Here is a 17,020-nt window from a genome sequence, read left to right on the forward strand (position 1 = left end):
ACTATAAGAGTAAAAGAAAAACACCCAAATCTCCCTCATATGAGTTCGTTATTACTTAACTTATTTTATGAACTAGAAGGGATATATTCTCTATTGAGATTCTGATTATTCAAGGTTTAATAACTCTGAAATCACCGACTTTTTCCTTCTGTTTTACAAAGACTAATGAAGGGATCATAGAATATCTTCATTGTTTCAAATTTTAGTTCCTGGAAGCATTTGAATAATGTAGGGATTACTGTAATCTATGTTTTAAATTACATTTTAAAAATATCAACAAAATCATTCTTTTATTGACAAAAAGTCCTGTGTTTAACGACCAATTCACTCCAGAACACCAAATAAAATATAAAGAGCAAGACATGAGAACAGTAATATTTACACATTTAATATGTTTTGTGCTAATTTTCAATATGTTTTTTCACAAACTGATGACTTTAAACACATTTTTATATTTATATGATGGATAATTCTCAGTTTTCTTCAGTTTATTTTCCATTGGTTTTAGTGTTCGAAATTTTTCTACATTTCATAGGATTTAAAAATTTGCATTTTCTCTTTTGGTTTCAAAATCAAATAGAATATCTTTACATAACATGAGTATATTAGTTATTTGTTTACAAAACTTCAACATAAGACTTGAGAAGCCAATTGAGAATATCCTTCTAATGCAAGGCAGATCACTTTGAACATCCTCTGGGTAGCTAGCACTGACTGACTGAGAAGTACAAATACCAATTTAGAAAGTTCCACTGTAAACAACTGCCAGTCACAATCTCATTTTAAGAGTAAGATTCTAAAATTTAAAGGGGCTTTGTCTAATACGAGTAAATGTAAAGTAAAATTTAGCAACTAATGATAAATAAATCAACTTATAACCACAGTTATTTAACAGTATAACCTAGAACACGAAATTGCCCATGTTTAAAATAAGTTCTATGTCTTGAAGGAAGACTTGTGTTTTCAGATCGGAACGAAGGAAGGTTTTGTAACTGGGATCCCTGAAGAAGTGCTTCTCTATTCTGAATTCCCACATGGTGAGGCCCAACGGAGTGCTTGTTTATACCTTGCAACAATAAAATAATAATACATTTTTTATAACTCTTTTTGATTCCCCCCAGAATGGCAAAGATTTATAGTTTCATACAATGAATTTTATCTAAAAGCACTTTATTACACAGTTATGTGGAACCTCTTTGATAAAGCTTATTTTTTTTTCCTTCCCAAATATTACAAACAATCGTAATTAAAATTCTCCTTCTGAATTTAAATAGGGGTCAAACACTTTTTTTTTAAATGAGATTTTTGGTCTCAACATTTTGATTCCCATGGGTAAAGAGGAAGATATGTGGAACCGTTCTCCATGCTTGGTGGGAGAAACTCTGTTTAGAGTAACTGTGCAAAAGTTGCAAACCAGCTCAACTTTGGAGAGTCTTGAAGTTTTAAAATCACAACTTTGGTTTTAGTCTGACTGGATTATTCAACAATCTCTACATTTGTTAAGCTGCAGACAGAGGGGAAGTAGTTAAGATGTCAATATCTCCTTTACTCTTGATTATAATTTCATATACTTAAACTTTAAATATGAATTGCTTTCCCTTTTTACACAAGTTATAAAAATAAGAGGCCCTGTTTACACAGTTTGCATTTTTATGAAATTTGCAGTTTGAAAAAAAAGCTTTTTTAAAAAGTGTTAATTAATGCTTTTCTTTGAATATGCTGTAACCTTAGAATTTTTTTCTGAAATAGTTTCTGAATTTAACCCACTAAACATTTGAAGATAGAATTTTTTATTTAGCACTAGAATAAAACATACTAAGAACTGAAAGAAAAAAAGTTTTTTTTCTGGTTCCACTTGATTTCCCTTGTATGTGGCACCCCCTTTGTGATAGCTATCAATATTATATTTAAATTTTATATATTGACAAAATTCAACCTACCTCTGTAAGCACTGTGCCATTCAACAGTACTACTATTAAATTTACATACCACAGTTTAAATTACATCCATTTCAGGAGTGGTAAAATACTAAAACTCAAGTGTCTAACTGCTTTACTAGAATGAGTACAATTTACAAATACAATAATTACATTTTAAAACCATAACAATATTACACCTAGAAGTAAATACTGTAGGACTGGTCATCATGGTATTGTGTGAGGGAAATCACTGCTGAAAAGTCATGGGCATTTCCAGCAGATTTATCCCAAGTGAAGATTTTGATTTGTTTTCATCAAATCAAAATTGAAACCTGTTTCTCATAAACAGTTCTCCATTATAGGAATCTTCCAAATCCTTGCACAAGATTTATTAGTTGTCTGCCAAGTATTTTCCTGTAAAACAAAATACATACCAACAGGTTACCTACTATATAATAATCAATAATGTGATTATTAAATGGCTAACATTTCTATTCTTCCTACCTTAACCCTAGGAGCCAAATAATGCATACTTGATGGCTGTAATACTAATTATAAGACATAACACACTTTTTGGGCTCTTAATTTTCCAGACCAGCTAGTTGCCTTTTCACATTTCCATATATAAACATTTTTTCACAAATTTTGTTTTGCTCAGAATAGGTTGGGAGATTTGTTCCTGGATGTGAGAATCCATCTTATTGCAGAAAGAGTGGCCATATAATTACTTTCCAATCTGGGTCATTTCTGAGAGTGAAAGGAGTGTAATTAGTAATTATGTCATTATAGCAGGCACAAAACCCAGAATTTATCTCAACAAATCACTGACAGGTACAGTCACCCCAGTGCTGGGGAATCCCCTGCCAACAAATGACCTTGTGTGCCCAAAACCCATCTCATGGTCACATCAGCTCATGGGCAACAAGGTCGGATCTCTGAGGTAGATTCTTTAAGATTGCTGTTAAAGAGGGAAATAGAGCCACTAAAATCTCAGCTAAGCCTGGCTAGTCTAAAATCTATGAAGATTGGAGAAGAAAAGTTTTCAGGTAAGAAATACAAGGCAAATAACATTTACCTTGCTTGTTGTCAATGTAACAAAAGTAGGATTTACTTCATTAACCTCAGTGTGCACATCTATATAATGGGAATGATTAATTAGTTCCACCTCAGAAACAGAACCAGAGCCAGGGCCATAAGTATCCAGGGCTTTCCTAATTTCTAATTCCAGTCCACTGTCATAGTTTTTCTTCATTCAACAATTGGTTTGCTTTCTACTGAGATCGGAATTGGGAGTTGGGAGTGGGAAAGAGGAGTAGAGAAAAGATGAGGAAATCACAGACCTTTTCTTCGGAAGGAAGAGTTGCTGAGGCAACATTATTTTTGCAAACGAAACTCACAAGATACACACTTACCTGCAGCAAACCTTTTTTTGATGAGTGAGAATCGATAGCCTGCTCCAACAAGTTCAATGTCACAGCCAGAAAGGGTGCTTCCTTCACTTGTAAACTGCACAACCAATGGGGAAGGTTTGCTTGGGCCTTCAGATAACTGAAATCTTGCCAATAAAGAACCCACACCTATGAAAAGAGTATTATATAATTGCAAGACAACAGTCAACACCACATTCTGGATATGATTTTAGAAACTGTATTCAAAATTAAATACACAAAATCTAACTTGTTAGAAAATAGTATATGTTTCAGGGACAAAATGGTGATGAATAAGATTTATCATTACATATGATGACTGACTCCTACAGCATGCAGATTTAAGTGTAATTCAGCCAAACAGTATTAAAAAATTTGGAAGTTTGCTACTCGGAAGGCAACGTATTCTCCAACCTATGATTGATATCAGAGGAAAGTAAAACATATCTAAACTATCAGGGAGTGTGAGAGTTGATACAGAGTGGAAATATGCCTAATTAAAAGCTCTCTTTTTTGTGTGTGCTGAAAATATGGTCTGTTTGATGTGGGGTTTGGATCAAAAAAGGGGAAACAGAAGATTCATTGAAGAATTACTTGCTTTTATTGGTTGAAACACATATATACCAAAATGCAGTGACATATTTTGCTTGCTTCTAGAATAAAGTGTATTTTGGTTAAGTTACCTGATACCTGCAAGTTATTTCAGCCTCAGAAATTAAATAAAGTAAGCATGTGATGACATTACCTCCATTTTCTGACTTCTGAGAAATATCAGGAATTTTCCACAATATTCTTTGTTGTTCAGCATTCCTAAAAATAAAATTGGTAAAAGACTTTTGCATAAGCAAGGTTTTTTGTTTAATAGATGCCTTATTTTTTTTTCCAGATAGTGTTAAATTAAAAAAAAAAAAAGGATTTTGAAGATTCTAGCTATAATTTAAACATTATCTGTTTATCTCTCTATCCACATATAAATTCTCTCCTTTCCTGTTCCTTATTGTAACCGACCACAACACTATCGGATAGATATTTATAGGCCAATACAGTTAAGTTTTCAAAACACATCTACTGAAAAGATAGATGAGAAGGGCTAGTTCATCTGTTCAGGTCATTGACATTGGAGCTGTTATATGACTGACATTCATTTTTAAAAAATGTTCCATTTTCTGCCTTTGACAATCACATGGAAAACCCAGAACATTTTTTCTAGGAGCTGCCATTGCTACTCAGCGCCTATTCAGTCTCTGTTCCTGGAGGCTATAAAGCGAAACGCTCCACTGCTCAGACTCCCTTGTGTTTAGGGCCATGGGTGCAGGTTAGACTCCACCATCCACATGCACTGCCCGAGATCAGAACAGAAGGGAGAGAGGCCTTTCTCCCGCTGCTTTCTTGGCTGTTTTCTGCTGCCAGCCACCTGAGATGTGGGGATGTGACCACAGTGCCCCAGTCCAGCCTGCAGTTTGTGGGTGTTGAAAGGCAGTTAAGGTAGAGCTGGTAGGAGCTTCCTCGTCCTTCACCTGAGAGACAGTGGGGTTCTGAAATTCAGTGGCTGCCCTGGCAGGCTCCTGATGTTCCTTCTTGGTTATGGCTGAGGTGAGCTGCTTCTCTGGCCAGCGGATGCTATGTCTTCCAGGAAACATTCCTGGAGATCAGCCTAAAGCTTGTTTTTCTAGTACTTCCACCATGTATGTGTGGGCATCTAAATCCCTGTGCTAAGCCGTTTGTTTAAAATAGCTGCGGTGGTTTCTGTTTCTTTCCCTGAGCCTGACACTCAGGCCTGCTGTGGTCTGCAGGAGGAAACAGATGCTGAGGAGTCAGGGGCCCGTCTGTCCAGAGGAGCTCTTTGGGGAGGCAGAAGGGGGTTGGGCCTCCTTACCAGACTGCCGGGGGGAGCACGGCCTGGAGCTTGGTTACCCCTCCGTCGATGGGGACCAGGAACTGCACATTGTTGAGGGCCACTGCGGTTGTCATTGCATCCGTATTGTATTTGTAATCTATGCGCAGGTCGGTGCTGGTGGGCTCACACCGCCAGCTCACTGCCAGGTTCAGAGGTGTGGACTGAATGCCCTGGGCGGACACCTTGCCAAATGACAGGATAGAGAAGAGTTAAGCCTCCACCATTAATCGGAAACAAGCCAGAAGCTAGGATTATCTCCCATAGGAATGTTCTTAGATATGAAAACGTCATCATGCTGTTTGTGCTGCTCACAGATAGATGAGCGCTCAGTGAAAATTGCCATGAAGGGTGCCATGTGAGGGAGAGCTGGTGCTTTGGGGAAGTTGTTACAGATTAAAAAAATAAAACCAAGGACTAAACTCTCCAGCACTGTGGAGTTTAGAATACAATTTATGTCAGTTAAGGAAGTTAGGGGCTGAGGCCTAGGAGTTAGGCAGGCTAGGATGTGAGTTCTCATTGTCAGGTACAAGCTGAGTGATCTTGGACTAGTTACTAAACTTCTCTATGCCTCAGTTATATCCTCATCTGCCAAATGGGAATGATAACAACAATGACAATGACAATTACCCATAGATTTCCCGTGAAGATGTTCATGGGAAACACTCAGCAAAGGGCCTGGCACAGAGTCTGTGACCAGTGTTTTAATTAATGTTACCTATTAATATTCTTATCATATTTGCCCTTCACAACAAACCAGTGAATTAGACAAAGCAAACCTGTTACTCTTCGGATTTGTCAAAATAAAAACTTGGTCCTCTAACTGGAAGTGCAGCATTCAGTTGTCTATGTCAATTCTAGTTAGAATCAACTGTGAGTCTGACCAAGGGAAAACCAGGTTTGAAGAATCAACTAAAATATATTTTATCTAAAGCCAATAATATCAACTCGAGTTTTAAAGGTCCACAATGAAAAAAATCACAATGTTATTATTCCTTGATTGTTCAATGTGACAATGAATAGCTCTAGGAAATTGTCCTTTTCTAAGTACGCCACACTGCAGGAGCGAGTGGGTGGTGTCTATGCCCTTGCAGTTTGAGTGATGGAGTATGAGTTTTGCTGATTTTGAAAACTATAAACAGCTCATTATTGACTTTGCAATGTCTGCACATACGGACACCATGGTGAAGTGGCCTGAGGCAGAACCAAGCCCAGAAATGGGTCATTGCTGTTTTTTAAATAAAATGACTGGTATGGCTTTTGAAGACAATTTCAGTTAGATAATCATTATTATTTTTTAAACTTTAAATATTTTTAACAAGACAATCCTCTGCAAATGAACTTTTACTTAAAAATTTATCAGTTAAGATGGATCAAAAGCGGTGTTTCTGTACTCGGTCCTCAGCAGTTCCAGCTTCAGAGTGGTTCTGTTCAGCCAGGTGCTTGCGGCTAAGTGAGGGTGTGTTTTCATTGTCCTTATTATTGGGGGATGATACTGGTGACCAGAAACTAAACATGCTGCAATTTGAGGGCAATCCCACAAGAAACACTAGTTGTGCCTCCCACCCAATTCCTTGCATAATTGAAAACAACACAATTCAACAAGAGATTTTTCAGAGCACACTTTAACACAGAACAACAGGCCTAGGGCCACTTATCTTTTCCAAAGTACTTTGAAATACAATGAGCTCCTCATACAACCTATAAAATATCTAGGTAGGAATCATTATTATCTTTAATTACAGAGGAGGAAACTGAGGCCCAGGGAGATCAAGTGCCCAAGGTCAGTAGCCAGTAGGAAGGGGACTTAATTCCAGAATTCAGTTTCTTGCCAATGTTAATATTTACACTCTAAACTCATATTGCAATAGGTGATTCTATCTATTTTCTAAGTTCACTTAATGATAAATATGAAGAATGTGGCTGGCCTGCAAACCACCACAGGCCCCTACCCTAGCCCAGGCTGCCCCTTGCCCCAAGGGAACACCCACCCTGATCCGGACACCTTTCAGGGAAAACCAGCTGGCCCCCACCCATGCACCAGGCCTCTATCCTATCTAATAAAAGAGTAATATGCAGATTGACCATCACTCCAACACACAAGATGGCTGCCCCCATGTGATCAAAGATCCTGCCCCCATGTGGACACAACCTGGCCACCACAAGATGGCCAGCAGGGAGAGGAGTTGGAGGCACCAGGCCTGCAAGGGAGGGCAGTTGGGGGCGATCAAACTTGCAGGGAGGGCAGTTAAGAATGACCAGGCTGGCAGAGGAGGGACGTTGGGGGCAAACAGGCTGGCAAGGGAGCAGTTAGACATCAATCAGGCTGGCATGGGAGTGGTTAGGGGGTGGTCAGGCTGGCAGGCAAATGTGGTTAGGGACAATCAGGAAGACAGGCAGATGAGCAGTTGGGAGCCAGAAGTCCTGGATTGTGAGAGGGATGTCCAGCTGCCTGTTTAGGCCTGATCCCACTGGACATCCCTTGAGGGGTCCAAGATTGGAAAGGGTACAGGCTGGGCTGAGGGATACCCCTTCTCCCCCCCGTGCACAAATTTTATGTACTGGGCCTCTAGTCTATCTATATAAAAGCCAAGCAACCGGCCAACTGGCCGACCATTCAGCTGGCCAGTAGCTTTGATGAACACTGACCATCAAAGGGGGCAGATGCTCAACCCAGGAGCAAAAGCCACAGGTATGGAAACATGGAACAGGCCGATGAATCTCAGAGAGACGGGAGAAGGGGGAGGGCGGGAAGAGATTAAGCCAAAAGCTTGTACGCATGTTAGAGGCTTGGTGCATGGATTGGTGCACTAGTGGGGGTCCCTCGGCCTGGCCTGTGGGGATGGGGCCAAACCTGGCTCTTTGACATCCCCTGAGGGGTCCTGGACTGCAAGAGGGCACAGGCCAGGCCAAGGGACCCACCAGTGCACGAATCCATGCACTGGACCTCTAGTTGATAATAAGCTTAGACAATCCAATTCTTACAGAAAAAACAAATCCATTTGCGTTTTTGTAAAAATCATATATATATACTTCACTTTCAATGGTTTCCTTATGATATTATGAGTGCTTTTCAGTCCATAGGGTGTATTATAAATACTTGGAGAACTTGAGACAAATACAGATATATGAGTTATATCCTGAACCAATAAAGTCAAAATCTCCACAAGTTTCAGGGTCCAGTAGACGTCTATGTCTGTATCTGTGTCTGTGTCCACATCTCTTTATCTAGTTCACATGTGTCAAACACAAGGCCCGCGGGCCAAATCCGTCCCGCCAGGCCTTGCAATGTGGCCCGCACCGCGCTGTCATCACTGCACTCCGCTGCGTTTCCATCACAATGACAGTTTATGACTGTTCAGTAAACCATTCGGCCCGCAATTTAGGCTGGATTTTAGATTTTGGCCCCTTCTCTGATTGAGTTTGACACCCCTAATCTAATTCTATATTTACAAATAGGTTTTACTGTAGATATCTATGTATATTCTATATAATAAAAGCCTAATATAAGTGTCCAGTTATCTGGTTGTCCATTCAACCAACCCAAGTGAAATATGCTACTGATATGCTAAGACCGCTCAACCACTTGCTATGACATGTGCTGACCACCAGGGGGCAGATAGTCGACTGGTTGACCAGTTGCTATGACATGCACTGACCACCAGGGGGTAGATGCTCAACACCCCTGGTGGGTCATTGTGCTCCCACAGGGGGAGCACTGCTCAGCCAGAAGCCCTGAGCCAGCTCATGGCTGATGAGTGCAGCGGCAGTGCCAGGAGCCTCTCCCACCTCCACAGCAGTGCTAAGGATGTCCCAGACTGTGAAAGGGCTCAAGCTGGGCTGAGGGACTCCCCCGCTCCCCCCCCTCCCCCCCACCACCACTACCACACACACACACAACTTTCTTGCACTGGGCCTAAAGTCAATATATAATTAGCACAAGTTCAGAACCAGTATTCATTTACAAGCTCTCTGGTGATTATTGAGTTAGGTTTAAGTTGCACTAATTTCTAGTAAAATACAACTTTAAAAATAATGTTTTTTCCTTATCTTAAGAAAAATAATTTGAACATATTTAATAACAAAAATTGTAATACATTAAAGATAACCTAGGTGATAAAGTGACTGGGAATTGATAGGTACTCAGGCTATATAGAATCCTGGCTTGAAAGCTTATTTACTAAGCCAGTAATAATTTGGGAGGAGGGCAATCCTGGACACAAGAAGAAAATTATTTTATACTATATTGTATTGTACCAACCTGTCTTTTAACATCAAATTATTTCTTACCATGAATTTTAATAGAATTTATTTCACAGGACTACCACATTAGAAAAAAACACCAGAGTACTTACATTTAACAATTTAAAATAAGACATTTTAAAATAGTAATAGTCTTAACAAAATACAGTGAACAAGCTTATCAATACTTATAATCTTAACTGATGTAATTTCCTGCAACTTCATTTTGTGGCATGTTTTTCTAATATTTAAATAAAATGTTTTACTTGTAAGTTTAAAGTAAGAATATGTATTAATATTCTTGTCACTAAATCTGCAAGTAATCTTTTAAAATTTCTATTTTCTTATAATTTTAGCTTTTAAATAATATTAAAAGGAATGTTATTTTATTTACTTTTATTTAATGCTAGGTATGTTAGAATATACATTTTTAATGTAAAAACCACACCTTGGCCATATAAATAGGCTTACCTGATATTTAAGCATGTCCACATTATAATATGTAGCCTGGGGTTTTTGTTCAGACACTTTCTTTAGGTGAGTCATCAAATTTGGCATGTTTACCCAGAATTCCTTGCTATTGGCATCACTTTGGGTATTATCGCTATTCAATTGGGAAGAAAAAAATTATTATCATCCTGACACAAAGAATCATCTTAGCAAATTGCAGTCTGATTTCTACATCCATCTTCGACAATTTGTAGATTATATTATTAACAATAATATGGTTTCAAGTCAATAGTAATTCTGAATGGTATTAAGTTAATAGATTAATACCCACAGAAAGGCATTATTGCAGTTTTATAAATCTCAGTGAGTACCCGGTAGTATTAACCAATCATAATGATAATTGGTTGCTTTAAAGAGTGAATTATTTATTAATCCAAACTTAATAGCTCTTTCTACTTCACCAGTTTCCTCTGACTTAGTTAGTTAATGCAATCAAATAGCTGAATCCATTGATTTTTTTTTTTTTTGTATTGACTTGAACAGTAGTATCTCAGAAATTACTGAGTTAAATATTTGGTCATATGTCTTTGTTGCCAACTGTGGCAAAAAATGATGATAGTAAAATTACCAAGCTATCTTTTCAGCATTCACAATATATCACCTAAGAGCATCTAAGTCATAAAAAAGTCACTTTTCTTACAAGATGACCCTGTAATTTAAATGATAATTACCATGGTAGTTACACTAGACAAGCACAGTCTTGATGAACTGAGGAGTTTTGTATTCTTATGAGAAGCATTAGCTTTGCTCAGGTGCCTGCCCACAGGTGACCCACCTACAATAATATAGCAATATCTTGAAAATGCTCTTATCAATGACAAAAGTCACATAAGCATGTGAAAAGCATTCTCTCACTTCCCACATAATGAGGAAACTGAAAACCCAAGTGATTCAGAAACTGGACATACAACTCAAGTTTAATGACATTTCACTTTCAGGATATTCTCTGTCAAACAGTAGTTATCATTTTTTGAGCACCTATTATGTGCTAGGCACTCTGTTGGACACCTTAGAAACATTTCATTAAAATCTATCTGTAAAGGGAGAATTATCTTCCTTTTGAAGGATGAGCAAATGTTATAAAAAGAGAAAATTAGAGACTAGGAAAACAGAAGAGTGGCGGTGATAATGTTATAAAAGCAGGTCACAAGTAAGCTGTCGGAAGTCTAACAAATCAGAACAGCTCCACCAAAAAAAAAAAAAAAAATCAGAGCCTTGAAACTGCTACTGTTCTGTTCAGAGGGAGTAGTTTGGGTAGGGAGGGTAGCCAAGTCTCAGCACGATCTATGTGGTTCTGCGGGGCCCTGGTCTAGGCAGTTGAGGACACAATAAAGCTATGTAACTCAGGGCATGTAGGAAGAGAATCCTGGCCTCCGAGACTTTGCCTCTAATCAATCTGAGGTAAAAATGCTGATTCAGGCTGTTTAAAGTTTTATTATCTAAAAACACCCAAGCTACCCAGAGCTTCCAGAGCTGTAGCTACACAGCAAGGCAGCAGATAGTAATGGAGAGTCAGTGAAATGTAGTAATTTTGCTTAAACTGGAATAGCTAATAGGAATGGGAGTCAGGATTCCAGTCCAGGTCAGTGTTACTGTAGGTCATACTTTCACACTATACTAAACAGAGGCACTCATGTCAATGTAATTATGTTTCACAGAAAAGATTTTCATGTTCATGTGAAGAGTAACGCACAATTCAAATATCATTTGACTTTAAAGATTCTAATACAATAACATTTTATTCCTTTTATTGGATTCATTTTCCACTATCCTTATCCATTGTCTACTGATGATAAGTAAAACGGACAATAAATAAGTTGTCACTAATAGATATTTTATTGCTCTAAATCTCTTCCCAGCCACTTGAGATAATGGGCCATTAAAACGCATATGTGCACAGATGCACAGTCAATCACAAAACACTTGGGCAGCTGTAAAAGTTCTGAGTTTGAATCTACACACATATCTGAGCAGCAGTAATTGCTAAGGTTTATCCCTCCCGTATCTGAGAATGAAGTGCTAAGCTACACACATCTCTAAAAAATTGTGCAAAATATATTTACCAGCAGAGAAGTTGGGGATTTGGCAGGACGTGTTCTAACCTGCTGAAATTTATCACTCGGAAAGTCAGGGCAGCTGGTGATGGGTTGTTGGCAAAGTGTCTGGTGATGCCAGCAGGGAAGGACAACACCATTTCTCCAGTAATCTTCACAATACATCTGGCACATCAAAACACATGAGAGGAAAGAGAGGAAGCACAGATCAGTATGCTGTGAATTAAAACAGTTGTGAAAAAGAACTGACTTATGCAACAGATGAAAGGTAAGCTCTTGTAATTCCACTCTCAATATAAATCATTTTTAAGACTCAGTGGTTTGTTTTAAAATTATCCAAAAAAGTGAGTGGCTATTCCACTGAATGTCTTTTAAAACTGAAAGAAGAAAAGTGCAGCTTTTCTTTTGTAGAAGAATCTACATGTTCCCATTACAAATAGCATCATCTATTTTGATGGTTCGTTCTCTCTCTCTTTGATTTCTGAAGTTTTGACAGCATATTCAAAGATATTAAATTGCACAATGCTATCACATTATTCACTGGGTCTTATTTTAGTTCTCTGAGGGACATGATTGATGCATTGAGCATGTTCTTTCATGTACCCTTGAGGTAAACTTAAGCTTCTGACTTAACAAATCTGCATTCCATTAACTTATCTACTTGGTTGAAATTGTTATATCAGTTAACATATAAGTTCACATAGTAGGATGATAATTTTCAAGGAAGAATAATTCTTTTTTAAAGGCCTTTATTGAGATATAATTGACATATTATATATAAACTACTGGCCCAGTGCATGAAATTTGTACATGGGGGAGGGGGTGTTCTCTCAGCCTAGCTTGCACTCTCTCCAACTGGACATCCCTCTTATAATCAAGGAACCACTGGCTCCTAACTGCTCACCTGCCTGCCTGCTTGATTGCCCCTAACCTCTCTGCCTGTCTGCCTGTTAGCCCCTAACTGCCTCTGCCTGCCTGATTGCCCCTAACTGCCTCCCCTGCCAACCTGATCTCGCCCCCAACTACCCTCCCTGCTGGCCTGATCACCACTAACTGCTTCTGCCTCGGCCCCCACCACCATGACTTTGTCTGGAAGGAAGTCAGATGTTTGGAAGGTAATCAGTTGACCTGGTCTAATTAGCATATTACCCTTTTATTAGTATAGACTAGAGGCTCGGTGCACAAAATTTGTGCATGGGGGGGGGGGGGTCCTTCAACCCAGGGTGCACCCTCTCCAATATGGGACATCTTGAGGGATGTCCAACTTTTGGGATCGGGCCTAAATGGGCCGTCGGACATCCCTGTCACAATCTAGGACTGCAGGCTCCCAACTGCCCTCCTGCAGGCCTGGTCCCCCCCAAAATGCTCTTCCCTGCAGGCCTGGCTCCCCCAACTGCCCTCCCCTGCAGGCCTGATTCCTCCCCTTCTCCCCAACTTCCCTCCCCTGTATGCCTGGTCCCCTCCAACTGCCTTCCCTTTCAGTCCTGGTCTCGGCAAACTGCCCTCTCCTGCTGACCTGGCCTCCACCAACTGCCCTCCTCTGCTGGCCTGGTCACCCCTGCTTGCCTGATTGCCCACAACTGCCCTCCCCTACAGGCCCAATCAGCCCCAACTGTCCTCCCCTGCAGGCCTGGTCACCCCCAACTGCTCTTCCCTTCCAGCTATCTTGTGACAATGTGGTGGCAGCCATCTTGTGACATGAGGGTGTGAGGGTCAATTTGCATATTACCTCTTTATTATATATTTCAGTCAATTTTTGTATAATATGTGAGGTATGGATTCAGATTCACTGTTTGTTTTTTTAACACTTAAAATGTTTTATTGACTTTAGGTCAGCAGGAATAATTACCTGCATTTATACTTTTTAAGGTATTTCGCCTCATTGAAAACCAAGACAAATATTACATTATAGATGTGGGATTTTCATGTGTTTGCTGCTATGGATTGAGAAAATGTCCAGCTCTTTCCTACAATGTTTCAGGTTTATAACTCATCAACAAAAGGTGCATGCCCCAAATTTCCACTTGCTACCATTGACTTCTGGCCAGAAATAAACTTCTTTGTAGTATTTATAACGTGTCAGCTATTGAGTCAATCTGTTGAAGGACTATGAATGGTGGCACGTACAAGCCAGCAATGAGAGCCCGAGACCTGACTTCATCCAGGAAACCTTCAAAATACTCCACTGACATTAGGTACCCAGCTTTCAGCCTGTTCTGTGCAGCCTGGACATCTGTACTGGAAAGGTTTCCTTGAACAATTGCTTTGACTTGGTTGTAGGCGGCCTTGATAACATCTTCAGCAGCTGCAGCCTGCGAGATAGTATAAATCCCAAAGAGTCCAGAATCCAAGTAACTGGCATTAAAAGCAGAAATATCAAATGGCTGGTGTATCCCCTTGGCAACAGCTTGGCACAGAGGGCTGGTGGCATTGCTGCCTTGCATGACATGAGGACATGCTGGAGAACACTAAATGCATTTGCTTCTGGACTTCCTATGGCAGCAATTTCTACTACAAAGGCAGCATGAACAAGACTGTCTCCTTTCTGCTCTTGAATCTCACCTCCATGTATCTGTCCTTTGCGCCTGATAAACCAAGCCCACCCCTCATGCTCAGAAACCATTCAGCAATTTGCTTCAGAACAGATGACTCACACCAAGTCCAACCAAAGCCATTCTTGCACTTGTAAAATGGTTCTGAACATAGTGATGCAACTCATCTGGTGTCACCTTTCCAATCCTATAATCTAGACAACACAAGAAATTAGCCAAGGCATTTTGGTAAGCTGCAGCATGCAGATTTTCAATATAAGCCTGTGTGTTCTGAAGAGCCACAGCTTTGTCAATCCTCAGCTGAGACTGAAGGGCAGCTACCTCCCTTCAGTACAAAATTCAGGTGCTTTGGTGACATTGAGCAGGAACTCCATTAGAATTTCCATGTCATCCTGCAGGCATTCCACAGTTAGGCCATGTTTTCCCTTGTTAAAGTCACACTTCATTTACCACCAATTGTTTCAGTTCCAGGGGTTATCTGAAAAGATGATGCTCCTTTTGTAGTCAGACTGGACTACACGACGAAGCAAATGAGAAGTCCTCGTACCTACTGCCTGTTTAATGAACAAACCAATTCTTGATGCAGGAGCATAATTTTCCAGAGATGCAATCACTAAACCATTTGGTAATTTGGTAAAGTCGAGGTCCTGGGGATGTATAGGCCCTCATGCAGGGGCAGTTATGGCCTTTACTTTGGGAACAACTCTGAGGGAATAAAATCTCTTGAAGGACTTGGCTCTGCTTAGCAGTTTCATGGCCCCAAATTCCTCTGACCAACTGTCACTGCGGCTGAAAGGCGAGGAACATGGTGGCCGACCCAGGTTCACGTTTAGTATGTGGCTGTGGATATCTAGCTGTTCTAGCACCACCTGCTCAGAAAAGATAGTTCTTTCTTCACTCAATTTCTCCAGTTGGCAGTTTTGTTGACATTCAGTTGTGCCTATATGTGTAGACCTATTTCTGGATTCTCTGTTCTGTTCCATTGATCTATTTTGTTTGCCTTTATATCAATACTACACTGTCTTTATACTATGGTTTTATTATAGACATCAAGTAGTGTTAGTCCACCAAATTTATGCTTCTTTTTCAGAGTTTGTTTGGCTATTGTAGGTCCTTTGCATTTCCATATGAAATTTAGAATTACTGTGTCAACTTCCACATAAAATCAATGTAGCTCCAATTCACCTTTTACTGCTGATCTAAAAAAAAGTTATAATGGGCCCTTTATAAGTTTTTTCTCTGCCAACAGGCTTTGTCATTAGAGGGCGCTGGAAAGACATTGCAGGAAGATGGGATTTTCCTCCTGGTTCCAGCATGCTTGCTAGGCGGGCTCCTGCAGTATACAGGGCCTATCTAGTGCCAGGTGCCGGCAGTGAATGTGTTTCCCTCCAAGCATGGGTATCGCAGCCCATGTGGCTTTGCTAGTGCCTCATAGCACAGAAGCTTACTTAGCATCTGACCCTGTAGTGCATGTAGCTGGGCTGCCCCAGTGCCCAGGTCCTGCAATGCAGTGGGTCTTTCAGCTCCAGGCTCCTGCCATGTATGCCCCTTCTCCACAGCTAGCTCCTGCAGTGCACAGTGGCAATATCTACTGGCCATTAGCTTCTGCTGACACATGCTCAGTCAGCTCTGCAGTGGAGTGTGCCTCAGTGACACACTTCCCCGTGAACAGTGGGAATCAGCAGGGCTCTCCCCAGGCCGTGGCCTGGACACCCTAGAGAAGTAAGCTAGGCAATCACATGGCACCCCTACCTTCTCCAGGGTAATTGTCCTTGCAAATCAACGTTTCACATATTTTGTGTGCTTTCAAGGTATTTTGGAGGTATTTTCGAGTAGAAGGGTAAATCAGTTACCCACCTTGGCCAGAAGCACAAATCTCAAAAGAATTATTCTTCTTTGGGAAAGAGTCAATATTTACCGTATTTTTCGTACCATAAGACACACTTTTTCCCCCCCAGAAGTGGGGGGAAAAAGTCCCTGCGTCTTATGGTCCAAATATAGCCTACACATATCCTTTAAAAAAAAAGTTTTTTTACTTGCCCGGCTCGGTGTGGTCTCTGTGTGCTTGCCCGGCTCTAAAATGGTTCTAAATGCTGCTGTTTACTTTACAGGGTTGATTACATGTGTTTATGACTGTGATGTTGGGTTTTCATGCACATAAAATATTTTAGGACACTTTGTTTCAGAATCTCTTTTTCTTCATTTCCCTTCTCTAAAAACTGGTGCGTCTTATGGTCCGGAGCGTCTTATGGTCCGAAAAATATGGTAAAATGGGTGAACTTGCTGAAACCGGTTTGGCTCAGTGGATAGAGCATTGGCCTGCGGACTTAAAGGTCCCGGGTTTGATTCCGGTCAAGGGCATGTACCTTGGTTGCGGGCACATCCCTAGTAGAGGGTGTGCAAGAGGCAGCTGATCGATGAC

At 40.3% G+C, this 17,020-nt stretch overlaps 1 protein-coding gene and 1 pseudogene across 19 annotated transcripts in view; both read right to left on the reverse strand.

The window, feature by feature from the left end:
- Positions 1-1,131: 1,131 nt before the first annotated feature.
- The window catches only part of SGIP1 (SH3GL interacting endocytic adaptor 1), a 198,971-nt gene continuing 183,082 nt past the window's right edge, over positions 1,132-17,020 (reverse strand). For all 19 annotated transcript variants that reach the window (XM_045584495.1, XM_045584493.1, XM_036444904.2 and 16 more), the window contains 6 exons: positions 12,056-12,211; positions 9,954-10,086; positions 5,223-5,425; positions 4,092-4,156; positions 3,332-3,496; positions 1,132-2,333 (listed from right to left, as the gene is read on the reverse strand). In XM_045584495.1, the coding sequence (XP_045440451.1) occupies positions 2,311-2,333; positions 3,332-3,496; positions 4,092-4,156; positions 5,223-5,425; positions 9,954-10,086; positions 12,056-12,211 (745 nt within the window). In that variant the 3' untranslated portion in view covers positions 1,132-2,310. The remainder of the gene's footprint in view (positions 2,334-3,331; positions 3,497-4,091; positions 4,157-5,222; positions 5,426-9,953; positions 10,087-12,055; positions 12,212-17,020) is intronic.
- LOC118722855 lies at positions 13,843-15,596 on the reverse strand (annotated as a pseudogene).

The sequence above is a fragment of the Pipistrellus kuhlii genome, unplaced genomic scaffold, assembly GCF_014108245.1.
Source record: "Pipistrellus kuhlii isolate mPipKuh1 unplaced genomic scaffold, mPipKuh1.p scaffold_m20_p_2, whole genome shotgun sequence".
Taxonomy (NCBI): domain Eukaryota; kingdom Metazoa; phylum Chordata; class Mammalia; order Chiroptera; family Vespertilionidae; genus Pipistrellus; species Pipistrellus kuhlii.